Source organism: Balaenoptera physalus (assembly GCF_965194825.1).
Source record: "Balaenoptera physalus genome assembly, chromosome: 6".
NCBI classification, from domain to species: Eukaryota; Metazoa; Chordata; class Mammalia; order Artiodactyla; family Balaenopteridae; genus Balaenoptera; species Balaenoptera physalus.
In genome coordinates, this window is record NC_138885.1 from 67,672,120 (window position 1) to 67,697,800 (window position 25,681).

At 35.7% G+C, this 25,681-nt stretch overlaps 1 protein-coding gene across 3 annotated transcripts in view; it reads right to left on the bottom strand.

The window, feature by feature from the left end:
* Positions 1-25,681, bottom strand: part of GPR155 (G protein-coupled receptor 155) — a 42,623-nt gene that overhangs the window by 5,407 nt on the left and 11,535 nt on the right. For 2 of the 3 annotated variants that reach the window (XM_082465354.1, XM_082465356.1), the window contains exons 3-15: positions 24,013-24,412; positions 22,049-22,214; positions 20,992-21,147; positions 19,555-19,638; positions 18,504-18,621; positions 15,134-15,218; positions 14,945-15,035; positions 13,084-13,294; positions 9,002-9,106; positions 6,245-6,381; positions 4,353-4,448; positions 1,740-1,804; positions 400-537 (exon numbers count right to left, since the gene is read on the bottom strand). In XM_082465354.1, the coding sequence (XP_082321480.1) occupies positions 400-537; positions 1,740-1,804; positions 4,353-4,448; positions 6,245-6,381; positions 9,002-9,106; positions 13,084-13,294; positions 14,945-15,035; positions 15,134-15,218; positions 18,504-18,621; positions 19,555-19,638; positions 20,992-21,147; positions 22,049-22,214; positions 24,013-24,412 (1,852 nt within the window). The remainder of the gene's footprint in view (positions 1-399; positions 538-1,739; positions 1,805-4,352; positions 4,449-6,244; positions 6,382-9,001; positions 9,107-13,083; positions 13,295-14,944; positions 15,036-15,133; positions 15,219-18,503; positions 18,622-19,554; positions 19,639-20,991; positions 21,148-22,048; positions 22,215-24,012; positions 24,413-25,681) is intronic. The other variant, XM_082465355.1, reaches the window with a different exon arrangement.

The following is a 25,681-nucleotide window of genomic DNA, read 5'->3' on the forward strand; positions in this document are numbered from 1 at the left end:
ATTAGTAATATGAAATAGCATATTACTAGCATACCCCTAGGAGATGGGGAATATAAAATCACTTCTAAATACAATGTATCTCAAAGGTTTTTGAGAGGTACTAATGGCCAACATGAAGTGAATGTTCATATTCTGCTACATTTTGGTTCATTCTAAAGTTTTCATGTTTTACATGGAAATCAGAAGTTATATGGCATTTAAAAATGTAAAGATCAAAGTGTTATGGCTCTTATATATACTGTTTCTTAAACTATAAACTGACCCATAGCTATTTTAACTTTTATGTGTATATGTGTTATTGAAAATAACAATAATAAAGTTAGTCACAAGCACATTACTTAGCTTATTACAAACCATAATTAAGCATCTAAAATATAATTATCTAGAACCTGTACTTACCTTCTTTCCTTCACAATGTTTTGGATACAGAGGTCACGGTGATAATGGACAAACTGTTGACAGGTCATTTTTATTTCCTCAGGAACAGAAGAATCCCTATTTTCTGCTGTTTCTTTGTTGTTCCATAGGAATTCAAGTCTAAAAACCAAAATTTAAGGATGCAATTTTTAAGGAACGAAAAGCCCTGAAAGAGAGCCCCTTCTTGCTTATCACCCCGTCAACATGGCTGTTCCCAAACTGTCACTCACCACAGCTGTCATCTACAGCACCCAGACATCCTTAGTCTCTGAAGCAGAAACATATTTAACCTGCATTTGGTGGCTGGGGTGGGGGACTTGAACATTTTATAAACCCTCCAGACATGTTGGAGCCATTTCAGTAACTACCAAAAAATGAAGTTTCTTATTCTACATTCTACTGTTTTAAAACGCAAAAATAACGTACAGAGATCAAGTATATTATTTAATCATTTTCCAATTTCGGTACCAGAGAGACAAATAGTGGGACCTGGAGTACAAAACAATTCTGTTTTGCCAGCCCAGACAATAGATCTGTTGACTCTTTTAACCGATCAACATTATGAAGCTAATAACTAAGTGCAGTGACTTTCCTATTATTCTTTTCTTCTTTCATGAAAGGACTGTGACCCTAGCAGCTATATTTTAATGATGATGGAAAAAAGAGAAGGAGAAGAAGGAACAGGGACCATTTACTGGGCACTTTTTATATAGGCAATAGGATAAATTCCACTAGCACTTCTAGTTTCTACTAATTTTGACTTTGAAAACAAATGAGGAAGTACGGATTCACCCCTCTACCTCCACCACTTCCTCCCACCCGCAAGGTGAAGTGTTCTCATTTCATTATTTTTCATAAAGAAATCCCTGATCTGAATTCAAAGAAACTCTTCACCAAGTTAATTTAAAAAAATTGAAATTTAGAAAGAAGAAAACTTGAGTTTTCTATAAATTGTCAGTTTGACAGAAAGAGAAATCCTGTTGTCAAACGAGAAAGACAATCAAATATAGACCTTTGGGGGCACATCACTTACTATTTCCATTTCTAAATATATTTTCAAGTTTCATTTTACTTTATGTAGTTAATGGCATAGATAGAAGTCAGTGTCCATCAATTCTTGTTAAAATACAAATTAAAATGTTGGATTAATGACAGCTCTTCTGTCATTTTCTCTGCAATTATTTACAACAAATGTGTGAATCAACAGATAACCTTTCTGTGGTTTCCTAGTAGTTTCTAAAGGTTTAAAAATATAAGTATCTTAATAGAATGGCTTTGTCATCACCTTTACAGTTATAGCTTTATTTCAAAACTAAAAGTACCTTCTTTTGAAAGGTAGGATGATTAAATGTTTGTCCAATCCAAAGATGCCAAAGGAAATAAATCCCTATGGAAGAAAAAAAGTTATATTTTATGAGTTCTACAATAAATTTTAAGACAGAGAAATGATGGAAGCCAAAATATTTAGTGCTTGGGGAAGTAAACCTCTAGTGATTAGAGCAACATTTTAAATAGAACACACGGGCAGGACCTCTAACGTTCAGTGCCTGATGGCAGGTACAGTCAATGCTCCGTATCCACAGATTCCACATCCATGGATTTAACCTACCGTGGATTGAAAATATTTGGGAAAAAAATTCCAGAAAGTTCCAAAAAGCAAAACTTGAATTTGCCGCATACTGGCAACTATTTACATAGCAATTAAGGTGATGTAATTAACCTATAGATGATTTAAAATATACAGGAGGACATGCATAGGTCATATGCAAATACTGTGCCATTTTATATGAAGGACTTGAGCATCCATGGATTTTAGTACCTGAGGGGTGTCCTGGAACCAGTCCCCCTTGGATACTGAGGGATGATTGCATGCCTCCCTTGGCTGCCTCTTCCCAATCATCTTTCCTACTAATTATGATGGGTGATATAAGTGAGTGCTGAACAACCACATTGGCAAGCTAGCTTACTGGAGAAAAATGAAAACATTTAAGGGCTATATGACTTTTTCCCCCTTTCTAAAAAGAAAATAAAATATCTCCCATTATGCTTAAGTACTTCTTTATTATTTTTCTGTTAAAACTTCAGAAATTGTAGAATTAACAAGTGCTATAGGTTCTGATTATAATGAAGTAACTGAAAAAAATTTATGTGAAATGAAATTGGCTAGTGTTTAGGGAAAGGGTTTGACAAATTTGGGAGTGATGAGGCAAACTAGCACCAGATATTAGCCACGTATCAGGACAATCAGGACTGCCTTGGGGAGATGGGAAGCTGGGAACTGCCATCTGTCAGGCACAGTGGGGTAAGGATTTTAGAGCAGGTTGGTGTGGGTGGGATGGAAAATGCAATGACATGAAGGACCTACCTGTCTTCACCTCAAATTATAAACCACCTAAAGGGAATGATCTTACCACCACAACTCCCCAAGAGAAAAATGGAATGGGAGCGGGTTTTGTATCTGTCTCCCTCCTTTGAAGCACTTCAGCCATAAGCTGTGGGGACAATATTTCAAATGCAACATTCCTGGCATTAGCTTCTGTTTGCGAAGCTTTGTCAGTCCCAGTCCTGGGATGGCTCAGCTTGGAGTGGGCTTTCTGAATGCAAAATGCTAAGTAAGACTAAGATTTTCAACTAGTATTTTATAGTTCTTGGGTACAAAATCAAATCTTAAACAGTATCACAGAGTGAGGTGGGCATCAAGTAGCCATGGGATGCTCATGTCTGTCTATAATAAACTGATAGGTCACTTGTCTGTCTAAATATAGCCATTTTTGCTCCCATAATAAAGGCAAAGAACACTGGAAATATTTCAAGAAACTAACGTTAGGGAAAAACTTGCAAGAGCGTCTACTGATAAATGTTAACTAACTCATATGGCCAATTATTTCAGGTTTAATAGGCAAGTGCAATGATTTCAAGTACTGTATTTTTTTCAACCTGATACTTAATCTTGGGACTAATATTCTCTAATTAAAAAGTAAGGGATGTGGTTAAGACTTCGCCTTCCAATGTAGGGAGTGCAGGCCTGATCCCTGGTCGGGGAGCTAGGATCCCACATGCCCTGTGGCCAAGGGACCAAGACATGGAACAGAAGCAATATTGTAACAAATTCAATAAAGACTTTAAAAAAAATGGTGCTCATCAAAAAAAAAATCTTTAAAAAAAAAAGTAAGGGATTGAAGACAATAAAAATTTAAAATTTTTACATCAAAATATATTCCCAATATCTAAAATATCATTTACCCTTAAATATCCATTTTAATAGTGATATAAACAAAGACAACAGCACCTATCATATTAGTTCTTCATGGAATTTTAATGTCTAATTTTTAAACTGGGGGTGATAAGTCTACTTTGCAGATATTCTTGCGATGTTTAAATGAAATAATTAATGTAAAATGCTTAAAAATGTTTGGCATATAGTAGACTCTCAAGGAATGGTATCTACTATCCCTGGTCAAATTTTATTTATATACCACATGATTTTTTTTAAAGGATTTAAGTACCTGTAGTTCAAGAAACATCAAAATGTAAATGAAATGATGCGCATTAAAATAAGTTGCTAAACTAAAGGCTCAGAGATGTTAAGTCATTTTCCCAAAGTAACTTATTAAGGCCACAACAAAGTTTATAAAGAACTTGGAACATCTTGTCCCTGCTAAATTATCATTCTTTATCTCAAAACCAAAGCAAAAAACTATTTGGTATTTCTGATTGAAACACTCAGTGTGCATTCTGATGACTTTAACCAATATAATAATTCATCTCTACTAGGAGATAGGCAGCAGCTGTCAGCTGTCACGCATACCAGCAGCTGGCAAACAAACTAAACCCTTTTGATTTAAAAGAAAACAACAACATCCGTACCATCACCCCCCCACCATCAAACCATCCAGGAAAACAAAAACCCCTCAAAGTTCTCAGTAAATAAATACCTGGCCAAAGTTAAACACAGCACAGAAAAACTGTAACTCAACATATAGTCTCCCAGGCTCTTGGTTGAATAGCCACCATAAACAACTGGAAAGATTCTGTAAAGGAAGGAGAAAATAGTACTTTAAAATGAAGCAAGCTAATCATTTCTCTCTATCCAGAACATAGTACAATAACTTATCTACTTAATAATTAGGAAGAAAAGGACTAAAGGGAAAAACACCAAGAGAATATAGAGGCTTTGTCTTTCAAACAAGAGGTTTCAACCTCTCTTCTTGACAGATGTCATTCAAGCAGCATCTATTCTGATCAGATTTGAAGCAAGAAGACATGAGCCATAATACAGAAGCTTACATAATACATCAGGACTTCGACTAGCCGAAGACAGGTCTGATTTTAAAATTAGTTTTACACAGTGAAAACAATCACATCACCGAGCAGCAATTCTTGGCTGCATTTCTTACTTTTTGATTTTTGTTCTTAAACAGCAGTTAAAATGGTGCTGGCTGATATGATTCTATGTAGTGAGCATCCCAGTTTGGAAAGGGTAAGGGGGTTTCTTCATGGGTTATATGGTCCATCTCCCATCGCTAGGCAAGTTACACTTGAACTATCACAAAGAAGTATATAATAACTGGTAATTCACTAAAGAGGACATAGAACTAATTTAAAAAAAAAACCTTTAGTAATCAAAGAAATGCATTTAAAAAATGAAGTGCTATATTTCACTTATAAAATTATCAAATAGGGCTTCCCTGGTGGCGCAGTGGTTGAGAATCTGCCTGCCAATGCAGGGGACACGGGTTCGAGCCCTGGTCTGGGAAGATCCCACATGCCACGGAGCAACTGGGCCCGTGAGCCACAATTACTGAGCCTGCGCGTCTGGAGCCTGTGCTCCGCAACAAGAGAGGCCCGCGCACTGCGATGAAGAGTGGCCTCCGCTTGCCACAACTAGAGAAAGCCCTCGCACAGAAACGAAGACCCAACACAGCCATAAATTAAAAAAAAAAAAAAAAAAATTATCAAATAAAAAATTTATAATATTCAATGTTGGTGAGAGTACTTTACAAACCTATACTACTCCTTTGGAAAACAACTTAGTAGAATGCATCCAAAGGCACAAAAATATTTATACTCTTTGATCCAGGTTTCCCAACTTTGAGAATCTATCATAAGGAAATATATTTCATGGAGATGTTTATTAGAGCATTCTGAAAAACTAGGAACGATCCATAGTTCCATAAGGAAGTGGTTGAGTGAATGCTAATGCATCTCCTCTATGGTTTATTGAGCCATTTAAAGGAACGGTTATGAACACTTTGCAGCAACATGAAAATGCTTGACATAAGTCACAAAGCAGGACATAAATCTGAATGTATTATTAGAACCATGAAAAATATGTTAAAAAAGAGAAGGCAGTAGTATGATGGATATTTTTCCTCTTTTCTCTATTTTGTAAGTATCCATTGAATGAAGTGGTTATGTTATTTTCATAATGTAAAATTATTTTTAAAAGTTTATTTATCTGAGGACTGTCTTCTGAGAGACCATGTAGTCATTTATCCACAGAAGTCAGTCAAGGAATATGTTAGGAGTAAGTGGTCCTGTACGCATCATGGAGATGCCCGGTTTTACCCCAAATTCTAGGTTCAAGGCATAGGATGAGTAAGTATTCTAAGCAAAATAAGCTACTGAAGCACTTAGGCAACAGAGTAATGTGAATTATTCATTCTTTTTTCCCCCCCAAAACATTTAGCTCAAGATTAGGATTCAGATGGTTGAACTGCCACCCCCCCTGTGAAGAAGCAACTAAGTTTCTCCAGATGCCTGAAAAAAAACCTTTGCCAAACATTTGAAGAAATGGCCCCAAAACAAAATCAGAAAAAACATTTACAGCAAACAGGCCAATAATGAGAAGTAAACACAAAAACACATGTCGAGTCAGTTGCTGGTCTCCACTCTGTAGATACTGCTCCTCTTCCTGGGCTAATATGCAGCTCTGGGAGTTACAGCGACTCACACAATGTTCATCTATAAAACAGTAAGTACAACAATTTGTAATCAGAGCTTTTTATCTGAATGCATTTTAAATTCATAATGACTTCCTAAACAAACCACCACATATGCACATTCAGCTCAGAATCAGTATTTTATTTTAGTTGAAATCCAAGGAAGTCTCCTGCATGTTGTCTTAGGAGAGTTCTACTTGTAGAATGTTTTTATCCAAAAAAAATACAAGTAGTACGCAATAGTTCCCTTCTACATTATTTAACAATGTAACACACACACACACACACACACACACACACACTTTTTTAAGGCTAAATTAATACCTCAAGTTTCACCTGTGATAAATCTACACCTTGGTGTAATTTTGTAAAAATGTAAAAATCTACACCTTGGTGTAAATAGGTCACGAATACCCTATTTTGGCTAAGAGCAAAACAAATTTACTACTACCACTTGCCTTTCATTAAAGAGTTTAAAATTTGCCTTAGAAAAGACCTTTAAGGAACCAAATAAAAAATATTATACACTTTGTTCTGTTTGCATATGGAACCAAGTCCAAATCACATGTCTCTTCTCTGGCCTAAAAGAGAAGTGAGGGGCCTTTCACAAGAAACCTTTATTCTCCCACCTCAGCTCCACTATATCTAAGGCATCAAATGCAGGGGAAAACATTTTTACAAAATAGATGCTAGTCTAACATACAGTCTTATTACAAAAAGTCAGAGATTAAAAAACACAACTTTACAGCTCTTACCTTTAAGCGAACAAAAATTTATACTTCCTAAAGCCTCTTCTTAGAAAAGAACATATACAACCATTAAATATGGTCTGGCCCGATAGCTAATGGCATAGGTGAATGTTCACAATAAAAGTAGGTTAAAAGTAAAAAGTAAAAAGAAAGTAGGCTGCCAAACAGTTTCTGTAGTATGATCCTATTTTATAACAATTATTTGGGTATATCTTGGTATAGAAAAATTCTAGCAGTATATATAATAAACCTGGTCTTAAAACATTATGTAGAAGTATTATAAAAATGGATAAAAATAAATTTTACTATCTTTTATTTGCCTTTTTTACACATTGCGATACTTATTTTGCCTTTGTGGTGTGCCAGTGTTTTGGCGACAAGGAATTAATCACATTGTTAAACTCTAAAAATTCTCATTTGTCCATGGTTTGATTTCCTTTAGACTTTCATTATTTCAGGCTTAGGAATGGTACTAAATTATGTGGGCAGATGAAGTCCTTATATGATGGCTCTCATTCTATATAATTTTTGTAAAATATGATCAGAAAATCTAAGAAGCCCCTATAATTAAAAAAATTTTTCAGGAATCAGCATTATTAATGGAGAAATGATAGATAAGCAAATTGTAAGGGGATTTTGGGGGGGCAAAAATGTTGTTGAATCAAATCACATGTTGAGTTTGCTAATGGACTTTACTATTAGGTATATTGTATAGGGAAGAAAAAGCAAGGAGCAAACACTTGGGAATTCTGATGTAAAGAAATATCAGCTTTAGAAAAGGGGCACACAAAACTTGAAACACATGTAACTGAATGCCAAGAGGGGTTTCCTATTGAAAGTCAGTGAAGGCTCAACATCTGATGTATTTTTACTTCTTTCTATGGAAATGTGAATTCTACTATTTAAGATTCATTGCTAGCCAGCAGAAAGCAGTCAAGTATAAATCCCGCCTGAATAATAACAACTACTGCTGCTGCTATGTTTAATAAGCATTTAGTTTGTATACCACTCACTGTGCTAAGTGATTTGCACACATCATTTCTTATAATCCTCACAACATTTCTTATATAAAAACATAATGCCCTTGACAGCAAAACCGTTGACGTATGCTCCATCATAAAGAGGACTTTTTAGGGTTTCCCTTTCTACTTTGATTAAAAATAAGCATGATCAACTGAAGGTACATTGCAATTTCACATAAATGTATTCAGTTGTCTTAAATAATTTGAAATTCAGACCATAAATGTGATTTAGTCTCTTAGTCTATATGCCAAAAGGTTATTAATTGTAAAGATTTTTCTTATTTTATAAGAAAGGGCATATTTTAAAGCACATGGATTCAAAATGTAATTAAGCACTAACTAATTAGTCCTGGCCCTGGGGGAATGGAGTGGGGGAAAAGTCTCAGCTTCTAAAACAAGAGCCCCAAAAAAATAATGGCCCTTAGGGCAAACTTCTTGGAATTATCACTTGGGTTAAATTTATTGGAAAATTTCCATGCAAATTAAAAATCAGTACCCTATCTATGCACAATTATTATACTATTTGTACTTTCTTTGAGAATATTCTCAAACAGTAGCTTCTATAGAAATTCTATAAAGAGTTCTTTTAAGGCATAAGAATAAGGAATCTTTTGTTCCTTAGGCCCATCCTCGTAGCCCAGGTGCACTTACTTTTCTTTCTTTTTTTTTTTTTTAATATATATTTTTATTATTTTTTTATTGGAGTATAATTGCTTTACAATGATGTGTTAGTCTCTGCTGTACAATGAAGTGAATCAGCTATATGTATATATACATCCCCTCCCTCTTGGACCTCCCTCCCACCCACCCCATCGCACCCATCTAGGTGGTCACAGAGCACCGAGCTGAGCTCCCTGCCAGAGGCACTTACTTTCCTCAAACGAGGGAGTCACAGACCCACTGGTGCTTATGTTTGCTACTGGTTCTGTGGATGGGCAGCATAATTCACCGTCTTCCATGCAGCAGGAGCAGCAACCTATATAGACAAAATAACACGTGAGGGGAGAGTCCAACCACAACAGAAATGGACAACATGAAGAGATGCCAAGTAAAACAAACCAAACCCCCCAAAACAAAAAAAAACCCCAAACTCATTCACGCACGCACACAAATTTTCCATACAGCCACATTGTATGGGTATCTATCAGAAAGTATTCAAACGTGCTTATACAGAAGCTAACATTTAAAGAGTGGCAGACAAAGGATCAGCTCCTTTACATATTGTCTCTTCTTTGTATGAGACAAGGAAAATGTTTTTGTTTGTTTGTTCTCTGGCTGGTATCTTTTTTGGACCATCAGGGAATTCCCATAATTAATTTTTTTTTAAGGAAAATGTTTTTATCCATGCTGTTTTATTAGTTTCCACTGTGCTTTGGGAAATAAGAATTTGACCACTTTCCTAAAATACAGCTTGGATTTCACCTCTCCTTGAAAACATGCACTAATGCTCTATTGCTAACTGCAGCTAATTCAAACTCCTTAGCCTGAATTTGAAAGCTCTCTAGGACTCGGCCCCTCTCCCCCTATCCAACCACTCCCACTATTCAACAAAGGCCCTTCCCTTCTTTCAGGACAGTTCTCTAGTTGTCCTCCACAAACTTCATGTTTGAGTCTCCCGGCCTAGTTTGACACAGATTTCATCCAAACCCTCTTCTCCTCTAAGTTTAGCTCAAAACTCACTTCTTTCAAGAACATGTTTCCTACTAGTTTAGAAGATGCAGTAAAAGCAGTTGTATTCTTTTTTTATTTTTAGATATATACTGCTGAAAGTTTCTTGCTGGTTTATAGGTAAACTGGTTTACAGAAGTCATACTGAGACATCTGCTATAGAGCTGTAGTTTTACCTCTATATAGTCAGAGAACTGCATGCAGTATCCTTTAAAACATTTCTCACATATATGGACACGGTGCTCCTTGACATGGATTATAATAGAATAACTTCAGTGATAAACTGTATTAAAACTTAATATACTAAAAAGGAATAATTCATAGGCTGAACCTTTCATTGATAATGTGCTTTAATTTTTCAGTAGTGTTCCTAAAAACAAAACAAAAAAAGATTTCAAAGTATAAAAACTACAATCTATAATAAGCTATTACAAATGTCTTTCTAAATTTAAGATAATGATGCCACAGAATAATCGAAAAGAAAATACAGAAATCATCTGGCCCTGCCCTATTACCTTCAGAAATTTGAAGGCTTAAATTCACTAAGATAAAATTGTTAAGAAAACAGATATAAAGCCAGGCCATTCCAATGACATATGTATAGGGAACACACACATATGGCAGTTTTTCCCTTCAAATGTAAGAAGGACATGTAAGTGCCCCATTAGCCTTCTCATTTATGTATGTATGTTTGTATGTTGCTCAGTAATACACCATACTTATTTATTACTTTTTTATTTTACCCTTTGACCCCCTTCGCCCATTTCTCCTACCCTCTACTCCCTGCCTCTGGCAACCACGAATCTTGTTTTCAGAATCTATGAGCCTGTTTTTTTTTTTAAGATTCCATATATAGAGAGATGATATGGCCTTCTCTTTTTATTAACTGAACCTTTGCTCTCATATTAAAATAGGTTAATTTTCCTTTCAATTATAATTCCACACTTAGAGCGTAAGCAAATCATGTGTCTCTGACAAATGTGTAGCGAGGGGCAGAAGGGAGTGAACTATTTTGGATTACTGAGATTTGGGGAGGCCAGGCTGGACATCTAATGTGTTATGTGTTAATACTACTAGCAAAGCAGAAGAGAGCAGGCTTTAGGGAAGAAAAATAACCAGACAGGTTTAAAAACCTTTTTCCTAGGAACATGGGTGAATAGGCAAATAAACAAGTGCCTTGCCACAGGAGTTTTCAGGGTAGCTTCAGAAAATCATGGCACATCTTATCGACCCATGCATCTATCCATTCATTTAACAAATATTACTAAACATGTATAGGAAGCCTGATACCATGCTAGGTGCTGAGGCTATAATGATGGGCAAGTCAGTCACAGCACTTACACTCTAGTGGGTTATACTGAAAATTTAAAAAGCAATTATAAAGCAGTGAGATAAGAGGAGAGGGAAGTATAAACACTGCAGAAGGTTTTCTATTGAGATAAGCCATAGCTGTCTTCTGGCTCTCCATTTATTTATATAAAAGGTGCAAGCTAGTTTTCCTGCTAGAGATGACAATGACAGGATTTAAAGAACATCTATGGTACTGTTTATTTTTCATTTTTAAAGGACAGTAGAGACATAGCAGCAGAAGTCTCCGGGCTTAAGACACTTAGTTTAGGACTCCCCACACATGTTCACAAGCCTTTGGTGGCCAGTTCTAAAACACTCGCAGGAGAAGAAGATGTAGAGAGTGGTAGTCTTTACGCCCTGTCTGAAAACATAAAGTAGATGGATTTATAGGATAAATGTGAGAGTACACAAAGAAAGCGAGGAAGGAAAGGATGCTGGGCATGATCAGAAAAGTACTCGAGACTTCAGAAAAGTGGCTTTTAAAATCTTAGTGAAAGCATACACATAATCCTTGAACTTCTGTTTTAAAAGGGAAAATAGTCAAGAGGACTCAAAAGAATGAAATTCTGATGATATAATCACAAAGGATCTGACAAAGAAATTAATGAGCACCACCAATAAAATGAACTAATGGAGGCCTGATTGAAGCAGGGTTAATGTAAATCACTAGTTGGCAAACTACAGTCCTATGTAGTGGGACCCCGCAGTCCTATGTAGTAGGTATTAGCAGCATTAAATATGGAAACCAAGGCACAGAGAACTTGCCTAAGACCAAATAATAGTAAATTGTAGAGTCAGATTTGAACCCAGGCAGACTGGCTCCAGATCCGTGTTTCTAACCCCCGTGCTATCTACTTCCAGTTTGGGATGAAGGACAGGAGAGAGGAAGGAAGGCAATGTAAGACAGTAGGATCTGTGGGATCTTCTTCCTTTTAAGTTAGTTAAAATGCTTTTTAAAATCTCTTTTTAAAAAGAGATTTCTTTTTGCTCTTTCTTTACTTATTGCTATTTACAACTAATAGTTTTAAGATTAGTCATCTCTCTACTCCACACACTCTCTAAACAAAATAGGTACCATCATTTACACTTCCTAGCACAGTGGTCTATGTCTATGAAATCTCCACACGCACCAGTGAATCCAAAATGCATACTCTATTGCTGAGTTCCCTTCACGAATTGAAGCAAACTCGATAACTGTTAACACATTAACGAAGTCACTGGTTAGGGTCATATTTTCACTTATACCAAGGATTGCCGAACATTTTCTATAAAGGGCCAGATAATAAATATTTTAGGCTTTGCAGTCCATTGAATCTCTGTTGAACGACTCAACTCTACCAACATAGCATGAAAGCATCCATAGGCAATATATAAATAAATGAGCATGGCTATGTTCCAATAACATGTGATGGACACTGAAATTTAAATTTCACATAACTTTCAAGTGTCATAAAATATGTGTCTTTTAAAATTTTTTCTTCAACTCTTTAAAAATGTACAAGCTATTCTTAGCTCTTGAAACATACAAAAACAGATGGCCCACTGTAGTTTGCCAACTCCCAACTTTCACCATTAACCCTGCTTCAATCAAGCCGCTTTAGTTCATTTTATTGATGGTGCTTACCTGATACAATGTTGTTAAATTAACAAACATAGGTGCTTAGTTTCCTAGAAAGAGCCCTCCTTCAGTTGTTAACTCTTCTCTAAACTCTCAGGACCAAGGAAGTTTTAGGATTTAACAAAAGATTATCCTCACAAAAGATTTATAAACAAGAATCTAATAAATGAACTTGCAAGCTCTTTCTATTATTGACTATGCTTCAAATTCCTCATTTCATAAATACCTGTGATGTTCAAGGAAGTTTCCTTAAACAAAACATTTAGGATACAGGCTATACAGGCATGTAAGAGTTTCTTTATAATTAAGGATCATACTTGTTTCTGGGATAGAACTTGTAAAAGGTTCAGGTTCATTTATCGGCACTGGACTGTCCTCGAAAGCAGTGCTTCCAGGCTCTGCTGCTTTGTGGTCTTGAGACTGGTCGAAACCTTCATAGCGTCCTGCTTGGGAGGTGCGGTACATACACATGAGTGATACGCTGGCTATCACAATGCTGCAGAACAGGGTGACTGCCGTGATGATCATCTGTCAACATTGCAAAGAGACGTTAGGCCACTTTTCACAATCCCAGCTTGAAATTTTAGTAGACGAGGTTAAGGGCACTTTTTTGGTTGAAAATGTGTTATCTCCATAGCTATAAATGCTCTACAACAGTGATTCTTAAAAAAGAGGAAGAGTATGGAAGGAATGTAAGTTACTTGAAGAGAAATTAGGGTTTGCTTGTAATCAAATGAGATTTCTAGATGCTTCTTTCACTATGCATCATGTCCTTGGTTTCCTCTACAAGTAATCTAAATGATTACTTATAGACTTTTTCTTTACTTCAGAGATTTTGCTTGCTTTAGTACACAGTTCAAGTGTATTTCAACTAGAAACTTTGTTATGGTGATAATACTAAAAATAAGTAATTATAGCTAATACTTATTGAGTACTAACTATATGCCAGCACTAGTCTAAGTCATTTATATGTATAATCTTATTTATTCTCACAACAATCCAATAAAATTCAAAATTACAAAACAGAAAAAAAGGGTAAGAAATCAAAATCATTTTAGGAAGTTCTTAAAAAACACATCTTTGGGTTTCCCTGGTGGTGCAGTGGCTGAGAATCTGCCTGCCAATGCAGGGGACACGGGTTCGAGCCCTGGTCTGGGAAGATCCCACATGCCCCGGAGTGACTAGGCCCGTGAGCCACAATTGCTGACCCTGTGCGTCTGGAGCCTGTGCTCCACAACAAGAGAGGCCGCGATAGTGAGAGGCCCGCGCACCGCGATGAAGAGTGGCCTCCACTTGCCGCAACTAGAGAAAGCCCTCGCACAGAAACGAAGACCCAACACAGCCATAAATAAATAAATAAATAAATAAAATTTAAAAAAAAAAGTCACAGACCTAAGTGGTATGTAGATTTAAAAAACAAACAAACAAACAAACAAAAACACATCTTTGGGAGGGGCAAGGAAGGGATATGGAATTAAGAGATACAAACTACTGCGTATAAATAGATAAGCAACAAGGGTATATTGTACAGCACAGGGAAATACAGCCATTATTTTGTAATAACTTTAAATGGAGTATAATCTATAAAAATATTGAATCACTATGTTATACACTTAAAACTAATGTAATATTGTAGATCAAACTATACTTCAATTAGAAAAAAACAAAAACCACACAAATCCTTGGGAAATTCTGATTCAGCAGGTCCCAGAAGCCTCCTACTCAATAGCTTTTCAAGCACACTTTTTCCCCAAATACTTTTTGTTCTGAAATTTATATGTATGATACAATTGAAAGTCAAGAACTTGGCTTTTATTATTACTGCTAACTTATTAAATGGCTTTAAATTAATCACCCTTTCCTCCAATAAAGGAAACATAATTCATAAGTATGCTTAAGAAGACCCAGTAAGTTTCAAATATTTGGAAATCCTCAGCGACAAACAGACTTAAACATGTGAAATCTTTTTTTTCAATTTCATTTTCCTTTTTATAGACATGTAAAATCTTTACTGCATTTTGAGGTGTGAGTTAACAAAGTGACATAGGCTCATCAGTGTGATAGGCAATAAACTGGAATAGACTTTCAAAATTAATTTTAATTTAAGTATAGCAAAACACATTAAGAAGCTAAAAAGAGACGTTCTCAAGAACAGAACTGTCAATAAACTCTTCTCACCTGCTCTTTTCCATAAAAGAAGGCTGAGTCAATGCTTTCTCCATTATGTTTTCCAGTTATCAAAAGAACACCAACAAGGAGAGCAGGAATCCTGTAATAACAAGAGTTTAGAGGGAGAGAAAAAAAGAGAGGATGAATAGTAACTGTGTATGTGGGAACATGTAAGCAAACAGAAAACTACCAACTTACCCCCAGCCAGATATTATGATGATTCCAACAGGAATTTGTACCCTTTCTCTCTTTTTCAAAAGAAGCAAAGAAATTGCTAGAAGGCCTAAGAATAAAAAATAGAGATTGAAAGATAGGTGATTACTCTTGATGTTGATCAGACTTCATGGAACTTTAACCAAGCTGATTTCAATAGTAGTCTGTAGTTCCTGCCCTAGAATTCACTCCTTCTAAATAAATGCTTTTCCCAATATTTTGAAGCAAGTTTTCTTAATTCAGAATCATTCATGTTTTCCCTACTACATTGTTTCTTTACTGAAATCTTCTTGTTTTATACATGAGGATTTTTTTTCAAAAAGCCCAAATCATTTTGTTCTTTTGACTGATGTGTTTGGAATCGAACTATATTAGGAAAAAAAATTTTTTTAACTGGATACAGAACAATTCTAAAAATAAAAACACCCCCACTTCGCTGGTGCTAAGAAAGTACAGGCAATTCTTATACAGGTTTTGTTTTGGGAAAATTCACCAAGTCTAAATGATGGACCTTAATATGAATATAATATAAAGTTAATACAAAAACAAATGTTTTAAACATTTAAACAAATGTTTTAAAACAAATATTTCAAGAGCTTCCCTTATATCTTATACACAATTATTTATAGAAGTAACATCTTATTTAATAAATTCTACATAGCTATAGAAGCTTAGAACTTTAGGGTTGGAAGGGACCACTGTTTTAAATTAATGCCTTCATTTTATAGATATGTAAACAGGGTTTGCCCAAGCCACATAGCCAGCAGAGGGCAGAGCAAGACTAGAAACCCAGCCTTCTGCCAGAAGGTTAAATCCTTCAACTCCGTCAATGTTTCTAAAACTCAGATCTGTGGACCCATAGGGATCTGGAAATTTCTGTGAGAAATGTTAAGTCTTTTTGGTTTATTTGCAATGATAATCATCTGGATGACCACCTTACAACCAAAGTACAGTCTCATTATTTCAGGGCTTACATCTGGTTTTATCTGAAGTTTGAGCCAAGTGAAGGTCAAATAATATCACAACACATAGTCCAAATGAACATTCTGTGGTAGTTTGAAGAGAGAAAAGCAGTGAGATAACCAGGTCATAAACCCACACATCAAAGTAAAGCCAGGCCAAACCAAAACAACCCTACCCAGAGAAGTGAGTTCCATTTTACATTTCAAGCTGTGATTCAGATTAGCAAAATAAGATCCTTTGTCATGTCAATTAATGTTGCTAATTAGAGTTACTGAGTTTGTAGTTTTGTTTAAATCTAATCTGTGAATTTGCTTTGGTTTTAAAATTGTATATTAGCTGTATATAAGGATTTCATACCTAGATTTAAGATTATACAGATTAAGTAACACTGTGCTAGAAATAGTACAAGTCAACACTGAGATCCTTGAGAATTGTTCTTCTTTATAGAGGACCCACACAGTACTCAAGTTCAAGAGATACTGTAATACCAAAGCTCTTCCCAATGCATTTGCACACTCTATTGTTTGAGGTTTTAAAGTGCCAGGGAAGCAAGTAACCAATCACAAAAGAGTGCCAACTGTGTTATAGTAGTGAGGGCACTCTTTAAAATTCCAATGTTTATCATTTCATTCCTGCCTTGTGAAAATATTGACATATGAAGAACAGGCTTAGTCTAGGCCTGGATGTCTCACTGATGAAGCTGTGAGAGTTCTTGCCTGAATCAGTTAAACTCTTTGGGCCTTATCTTCCTCCATTTGCAAAATGAAAGATTTAAACTAGACCAGTGTTTCCAAAAGTGCGGTGACTGTAGGTGGCACAGGGGGGAACATTTTTTGACTAATTATGTGTTTATTTTAACATGTGCTTGAAAAATTTTTAACTAACACATGAAACCTGGGATTTTACTGAGATAAGGCTAAATTTATTAAAGTAAAAAAAGTGAGTTAATTTTAAGGTGGAAAGAAAGGACAAGTGGTAGGCAGATATGGCAAAATTCATGAGGATGGTTTGCAAATGAGTAAAATTGAAAATGGCTGAACAGGATGACTTAAAATGACCTTTTAGGTCTAAAATTCTGTTATATCATAATAATCTCAAAGTTATTCTTCATCGACGTCAGGGAATTCAGAACAGCTTCTTTGGAGAGATTTTGGTATGCATGCTTGAAGAGGATATCAGAGAAACTTGGGGCTTTTTGACAGATTGATCTATATACTGCTCTCTTATTCTCATTATAAATTTAACCTTAATAAACCTAAGTATTAGAGATCAAGTTGGTTCATCTGTATTTGGAAATGAAGTATTCAGGCTCTTTTAACTTGACAGCTCGTGAAAACTCTTATGCCATGGAAGGTGTACTTGCCTTTAAAAAGCACAAACCTTCTCCTGTTTGCACTGAATTCATTTTGTAATTCCTCACCACATTGTTGCTTCACTTCAAAAGGCTGTTGACTGAGATGGGTCCTGCTTTGATCCTGAAGGCATGAAATCAAAGGCCTGTCCCCCCCCGCTCCGCCCCCAGCCACTTCCCGACACCTGCCTCCTAACAGGGGCTATAACTAGTGCTACAATTCTACAGTTTCCTTTTATGCGCCATTTTATAGGTTTGCATTTGTGGTATGAATACAAATCAGCCAGACTGAATGTTTCACAAACATCCCAGAATGTACACACCCAAATAAATGTTATACTTCAAAAGAGCAATGTGCTAAAACATTTTGAATATCCTTTATGGGGCCAGTTGAAATGAAAAATAGTTTTTCTTACTGGGTATTCTTCTCTTTCCATTCCCTTTTGTTCACTTGTTTTTCTTGTTCTCATATTACTGCTCTTCCCTCTATTTAATAATATAGTTACATTTGTTGAGTGCCTACCAGGTGCCAGGCATAAACATCCATATTTCATTTAATTCTCAAAATAACTCTTTAAGGTGTGATAATCCAGTCTTACAGATAAGGAAACTGAGACCGCAAAAGTCAAGTCATTTGCTTAAGGCAGAGCCAGAATTTTTCATTCAGTTCAGTTGGATTCTAATAGTGAGCTCTGCGACACACCTCACATGCCTCATCCCTCTCCGCCCATTCTTTCCTTTCCCAACCTGCTTCTAGTGCCTTTCCCCCTTGATGGCTCCAAAGGGGAGCTGTGCTGACTGTGGCCTAGAACCCAAGACCCTGAAGAAAAAGGACATGTGACTGGAAACCACCTGAGCCCAGGCAGAAACAGTGATTAGGGAAGAGAAGTCAGCTTTGCAGACTGCCTATGTTAGTGGGTGTAACTGCCCAAGTGAATGCCCTAATCCTGTACTACTAGACTTCAACTAGATAACTAGAAACTGGGGCCTCAAGTGATGGAGGAGAGGGGGACCTAAATTTCTCTTCATGATCCAACTTACCTGTCCACAGGTAGGTGCTGTAGAGGGAGCTGTACAATAAAACAAACACCAGAATTTGTCCAACAAAATTTTTTTCTTTAACAAAATTCCATATCATCATTCCAGCACAGACAATAGACTGCAGAAAAAATTATAAAAAAACAAAGTCAGTCATACTCATATGACTCATACTCATGTGTTTTATTTACAGCAACTATAATTATTCATTTAAAATTATTGCTGAGTAATTAACTATTGCATTCTAGTTATACTAAAACTTCAAGTTTTATGATTAAAAAACTTTTTATACAGAGCCTTTAACAAGCCTTTCTATTTAATTGAAATAGATAATGACAACATTCTAAATACTAATCATATATTTAGAAAAGGTTTACATAGAAAATGTAAACTTCTTTCCTTTATGATTTGAGACATGCAAAGATTTAACTAGAAAAGTAAGATTATGAGAGTTTAATTTGTAATGATTCAATTATTTCTGTTAAAAAATGCAAAATTATCACTAAATGTCATTACACTTGTCTTTCTGTATCCATGGAGGATTGGTTCTAGGACGCCTCCTCGCCCCCCCAACAGATACCAAAATCCAAGGATGCTCGAGTTCCTTATATAAAATTCTGTAGTATTTGCTTACAACCTATGCATATATTCCTGTATACTGTAAATCATCTCCAGATTACTTATAATACCAAATACACTGTTAATGCTATGTAAATAGTTGTCGGCATATGGCAAATTCAAGTTTTGCTTTTTGGAACTTTCTGGAATTTTTTTTCTGAATATTTTCAATCCATGTTTGGTTGAATCTGAGGATATGGAACCCATGGATCTGGAGGGCCAACTGTATTAGCCTCAACTTTGTATAGTTCAAGACACACTGCAGTATTTAATAAATTAGGCATAAATTAGTTGTAATCAAATTGTAATTGATTGTATTTGGTAAAAAAATACTTTTGACTTTATACCTGGAAAAACCCAACAAAGCGATTTTTTCCTCTATAGTAATATAATCAATGAGAAAAACACAGCTTTAATTATCTGTAGGTTTACTAACCTGAGCGATGAGTAAATTCGTTGTAAGCATATGAGGAAGCTGTTTATACTTCTTGCTCAAAAGAAGAATAGCCAAAGACCAGATCTTAAACACAGAGGTTCAAATGTTACTCAGGTTTCTTAATCTTTATAATCACTTATTAATTACTAACTTTTATTTTATAATTACTTTACTAATTACTTATTAGCCTCTTTAAAGAATTCTCTTATCCTGGTTCAAAAAGGAATTGCAATATTTTATTTACTTTAACTTGTGTAGCTCCCAAAAGGGCATTAAGGTAAACTAATATCCAAAGTAAAATAGAAAGCATGGAGAGATCCTATGGTAAATTAACTCCCAAAATGACAGTCTTTAAGAACTATTCCTTGAACAGGGAGGGCCACTTTCCAACTATCCCTACCTTTGGTGGCTGGGGTGGGACACAGGCTCACAGCCAACTCTTCAGAAAAGGAGCTTTAGTGGGAGACGCAGTTATACTGCCCTATCTTGAATTTTCCCTTTTTGATTCCACCACATTGGCTCGTGAGGTATCTAAATTCCAGGCTGTCTTACTTCAAACAACACATGTCATCCACCTTAAGATTAATTTTCCTGCATCCTTTATATTTAAAAGGATACACAGTAGTCAGCTACGTATGCTGGTTTGATTTCCTTCTTTCTTCTCACCTCATTGTCAATCGAAATTTATATTGTCTCTCCCCCTACGAAACTGCCCTCTTATCAACGGGCATCATTTTTAAGAAAATGTAACAGAAGCAAAATTTCTTAAAAATTACGTTAATCACACATTTATTTGTTGCCAGTATACATATTCATCCTTATCTCCTTTCCTTTAACAGCAAAAGTTGTCTTTTTATTTTCAGCCAGAATACTGTTTGAATTCAACAGGCAACTCAATCTACAAGATACTCTAGTTGCCAAGTGTGTAAGTATTTAATTTGAGCTAGATATATCCAAAAGTTTCATTAACATTAAATGGGTATTTGGTCTTAATCCCAAAGATCCCTTCCAACAACATGATTCTACAATAGCTAGTATTTATATAGCAATTCACCATTTTCAGAATGCCTTTTACATATATTGTCTCATGTAATCCTTAAACCATGGAAATAGGTAAAATTATTATCTGTATTTTATAGTTGAGAAAATTGAAGCTTAGAGAGGCTTAGGTAACTCCACAGAGAAATGACAGCTAGTTTGTCATAGGGCCAGGAGTCAAATCCAGGTCTGACTAAATCTCATGCCTTGTCTGTTATACAACTCTAACTCCCAACTGGAAAGACAAAACTCAGAAGGCTGATACTATATTTTATGGGCAGACTTCAGCTTTCTGTATTGCATAAGAAATTAGATTTTTACTCCCTAACTTTCTGTTACCAAGCTATTCTCAAATTCATTCTGTGACTCTCATTCACTTTTACACTGAAATATACTTACCAAGGAGACCAGACTGATAATACTTATATCAAAACTAACATTCTGGATGGCATATGCCAATGGCTTCGGGTCCATGGTGGGAAAAGTCAGTAACCAGGCAGAGACGTACATGATTGGCGCAGACACAAATGTGCTTATTACCATTCCTGAGGTTATCTGCAAAAAATGAAGTCAAATTGAGGAAGAGTCACAGACTCACTTAAACAATTCCCATGAACTTTAGCCACAGCGCACTAAGGCATTGTAAAATAAAAGCAGGAGTCAGTAAAGAGACATCACAGAATCCAGCATGTTATCAAATATCATATTCCCCTTTTCTTAGAGTTCTTAAAAGAAAACACAGTTAAGTTCCCTTGGCTTCTCTTCCAGTCTATGCTCAATTTATATTTGCATATAACAATGCTAGAAATCCCACATCTGATGTTTATCTCCTAGATTCTAGAAAGAAACCATATTAATGATCTACTTAAACTGATGACCAGTTTCCTTCCATACTATTTCATAAAATATAGGGCAATAAAAGCAATTTCAAAATGAGAAAAAATTACCATGCAAACATTCTACCGATTAAATAATGGAACTAACCTTTGGTCAACAATTTAGTTCCTTCATGTTATATTTCAAAACCATCTGCTCTAATGCTGTAGATAACATATATAGTATGCTTAGACACTAATTGATGTTAACTGATTTAGCTATATATTGCAGTTGATTATGTGGTATTTTGCATCTGGTGGTTGGATTATCAATGAATAAAACAGATTTTTTTCCCCTCAAATTTCGAAAGTTACCCTTCTGTAAATAACCTTTAGGCTTAACTAAAATTACAGCATTAAAATACTTGAAACTAAAAGAGACAAATGAAAAAAGTCATGGCTGAATAAAGACCCCAGATTAAATAACTCTCTTGTTACATGATGTTACATAATGTCTCTTTATTTATAATGAGGCAATTTACAGATATCAAATTCTCATAAAAGAATGTAGATCTCTGTGTTTTAAAAGTTCATTTTTCTACTAACCAAACAATCAAACTTAGAAAGTAATATATACATACAATCTCTACTTCCATGTTGAACTGTGTTGCAAAGATAGCCACTCCCGGTGCTACAGGAAAGACACCATACAAAAATGCATAATTCGATACACTTGTATGGTTCACTACACTGTTGCCCTTGTCCAAGAGTTCCACCATTTCTCGGCACAGAAGTGGCAGCACCAGGCTGAAGAACAAGAAAGGCATCATTTGCTTGGTATCAAAGTATGCTGGTCCCCAAATAGTAAATTGCTCTAGTGAACTTGGCATTAGGTTATTCTTCTCCTGCCCAGAAGGTATCATTTTATTGAAAGAATAAAAAATTCAACTTGGAGCTACTTAAAGTAAAACAATATTCTAGAAATACTTCAAACATCAGGAATTAGGAAAAAAACTAATTTTTTGGTTCTATGAATAATTTTCTTGCAAAAAAATCTGTAAAAGTTGAAATTATAACTGCTGTTTCTTGCTTTCCCTATTAGTTCATTGAAATGTTAAAAGAAAAAAAGAAGACTGACAACCTGAGTAAACTTTTTCAAGAAAATTACTAAACTCATTCTTGGAAAAAAAAAAAAAGTGGACCTTTATTATGATTAGAGGTTTAAATGGTTCAGGTAATGATAACAATGCTACTCAGTTAGATTTCAAAAACCAGTAGAGAAACAGGTATTTTACAATTAGCTCTTTATCTTAATAAAGAAAAAAGGTTCAGCAAAGGGAACTGAAATAACTGAGGTAGAGCTAAAAACTAATGAAATCCAGATCTGGTGAAGAGTTAGTTATTAAACAAATCCTCCAGGATTCCATAGAAAGACCATATCAACAGTAGCAAGTTAATGGAGCTTTCCTTTAGAAAGAACAAAACCAAGGTTAATATTGTCACAGCAGCACCTACAGAGATGCTCTCAGATGGAGTAAAGAACTACTCTTATGTGTTTTTTTTTTAATTAAAAGAAGAAGAAGAAATTATATAATAGGGATCAAAGAACCAGAAAAAAGATTTTAAAAATGAGAATATTTAAATACTTATAAGTAACGGTTGGTATTACTATTATTGTTAGAACCATATTCATTGCTGTGAAAAACTAAATAAGGGACTTCCCTGGTGGTCCAGTGGTTAAGACTCCACGCTTCCACTGCAGGGGGCGTGGGTTCAATCCCTGGTCGGGAAACTAAGATTCTGCATGCAATGCAGTGCAGCCAAAAATTAAACAAAAAAACTAAATAATACTTTATTTCCAAGAGCATAACACCACTATAAATAATCTTCAGAATTTACATTCATTTTCATTATTTTGAAAATATAGATCCTATTTCATATTGCACTGGTCTCATGAATTTAATTGTCTATACAAGTGCTAAATTCAATAGTTAAATATGCCCCAAGTGCCTTGGGATAATCTTGTAGTAAAATTATGTCACCTTTACCAGGAAGTATAACTCCACGGCTAAAGAGCTAAGGAGGCTGAAGGAACTATCAACTAAGGAGCCAAGAACTTTTCATTTACAGGCTAGGATCAGATGGTTAATAATAGTCATTCCTATTGACTTACCTATATTCAGCCACCCTCAGAATTTTAGAATATTTCCCTCAAATTCATGAAATAGAAGTTTATATTCAAAATTATTGTTTTCATCATGGCCAATAGGATTTTAATAAATTTAGAAAACTCAGAAATCCTGTAAAATTCCTTTAAAAATATGATCAAACTAGGACACTTGAAGATATTAAGTAAAATTATATAAAAGCTGAAGGGAAACCAATAGTCTTTATCCTCTGACAGTAAAATGGAAAGAGTAACCTACACGGAAATGACTTTCCACGATATACCAACATCACATTTTCCTTTAAATTGTAACTACTCAGTTAGGAGGGATTACTACTATCAAACTATTTAATGGAGAAAACACAGACATATCCCAACGAACGGGCTAAATAAGGCTCTCACAAAGTACAATCCCCAAGTTAAATAAGTGAAACTTACAGTTTAGCTGTGATGAGAAGAATAAGTACAACAAATGCTGACTTCTTCAGTTTCTTTATTTTTCCTACCATTGTAAGACCAAGATAAAATAGAGCTGATCCAGAAAAAGAATTTGCAAGCCCATCAAGAAAATTTTCCATATATACGGGCACCTTTTGATCAAGAATAAAATTGAAAGCAATGCCAATGAAAACCATAAATACTATTGGGTTCTGTAACACACGCAGAAGTCCAAGTCCCACAATTTTCACTTTGTTTTGAGAGGCATTTTGAGTGTCTTTCCATCTCTGGATTTCACAGAAGATAAACCCTATAGGGTTTAACATCATAAGAGATATTGGCGCCACTAAGTAAATGTACTGGAGATACTCTGGGTATGTCGTTTGATATAAAGCTTCAACTGCAAAATACAAATTAAAATTGATTTTTAAATGGTTACCACAGAAATATATTAATAAATTATGAATATAATGTTTTCCATGCTTAATTATAACATATTGTAAATTAACCTAAATAGTGTAGAATGACCTCATTACCCTAGTTTTGGAAAAGTATGTTTTAGTAATAAAGCTGAAAAGGAAAAAAAAACCACTATATTAAATGACATTTAGCTTATAAAATGATAATCAACTTTTAAAAAGTATTTTTAGTAAAACCCACTAATTGTTACTATTTAGAGGCTAAGACTAGTCTCAATAAAGGGGCAGAATTGTAGAATTCTTTTTTTTTCTTTTTTTTATAAAGGTACATTTATTCTCCAGTCTTTTTCTTTTTCTTTTTTTTTTAAATTAATTAATTAATTTATGGCTGTCTTGGGTCTTCGTTTCTGTGTGAGGGCTTTCTCCAGCTGTGGCAAGCGGGGGCCACTCTTCATCGCGGTGCGCGGGCCTCTCACTATCGCGGCTTCTTTTTTTGCGGAGCACAGGCTCCAGACGCGCAGGCTCAGTAATTGTGGCTCATGGGTCTAGCTGCTCCGTGGCATGTAGGATCCTCCCACACCAGGGCTCGAAGCCGTGTTCCCTGCATTGGCAGGCAGATTCTTAACCACTGCACCACCAGGGAAGCCCTAGAATTCTTAAAACAATTCAAAGTAAAAATCTACTAACAAAATGTTTAAGTAGTCATAGCAACTTAGCAACCAAGAGAACTTGGTTCTTTTGAGAGGGAAGTTTCATTGGAGTGGTGAGGCAGAAATCAGAGCACAGAGAACGCAGGAGAGAGGAGGAGATAACAGACTAAAAAATGAGCACTGAGGGACTTCCCTGCTGGCACAGTGGTTGAGAATCCGCCTGCCAATGCAGGGGACACAGGTTCGAGCCCTGGTCCAGGAAGATCCCACATGCCGCGGAGCAACTAAGCCCATGCGCCACAACTACTGAGCCTGCGCTCTAGAGCCCGTGAGCCACAACTACCGAGCCCGCGTGCCACAACTACTGAAGCCCGTGCACCTAGAGCCCGTGCTCCACAAGATAGGCCACTGCAATAAAAAGCCCGTGCATCGCAACGAAGAGGAGACCCCGCTTGCAGCAACTGGAGAAAGCCCGCGTGCAGCAACGCAGACCCAATGCAGCCAAAAAGAAATAAAATTAAATAAATACATTTACTTTTAAAATGTTTTTTAAAAAAATGAGCATGAGGCGATGGAGTCCAAGCTATATAGGAAAAGAAG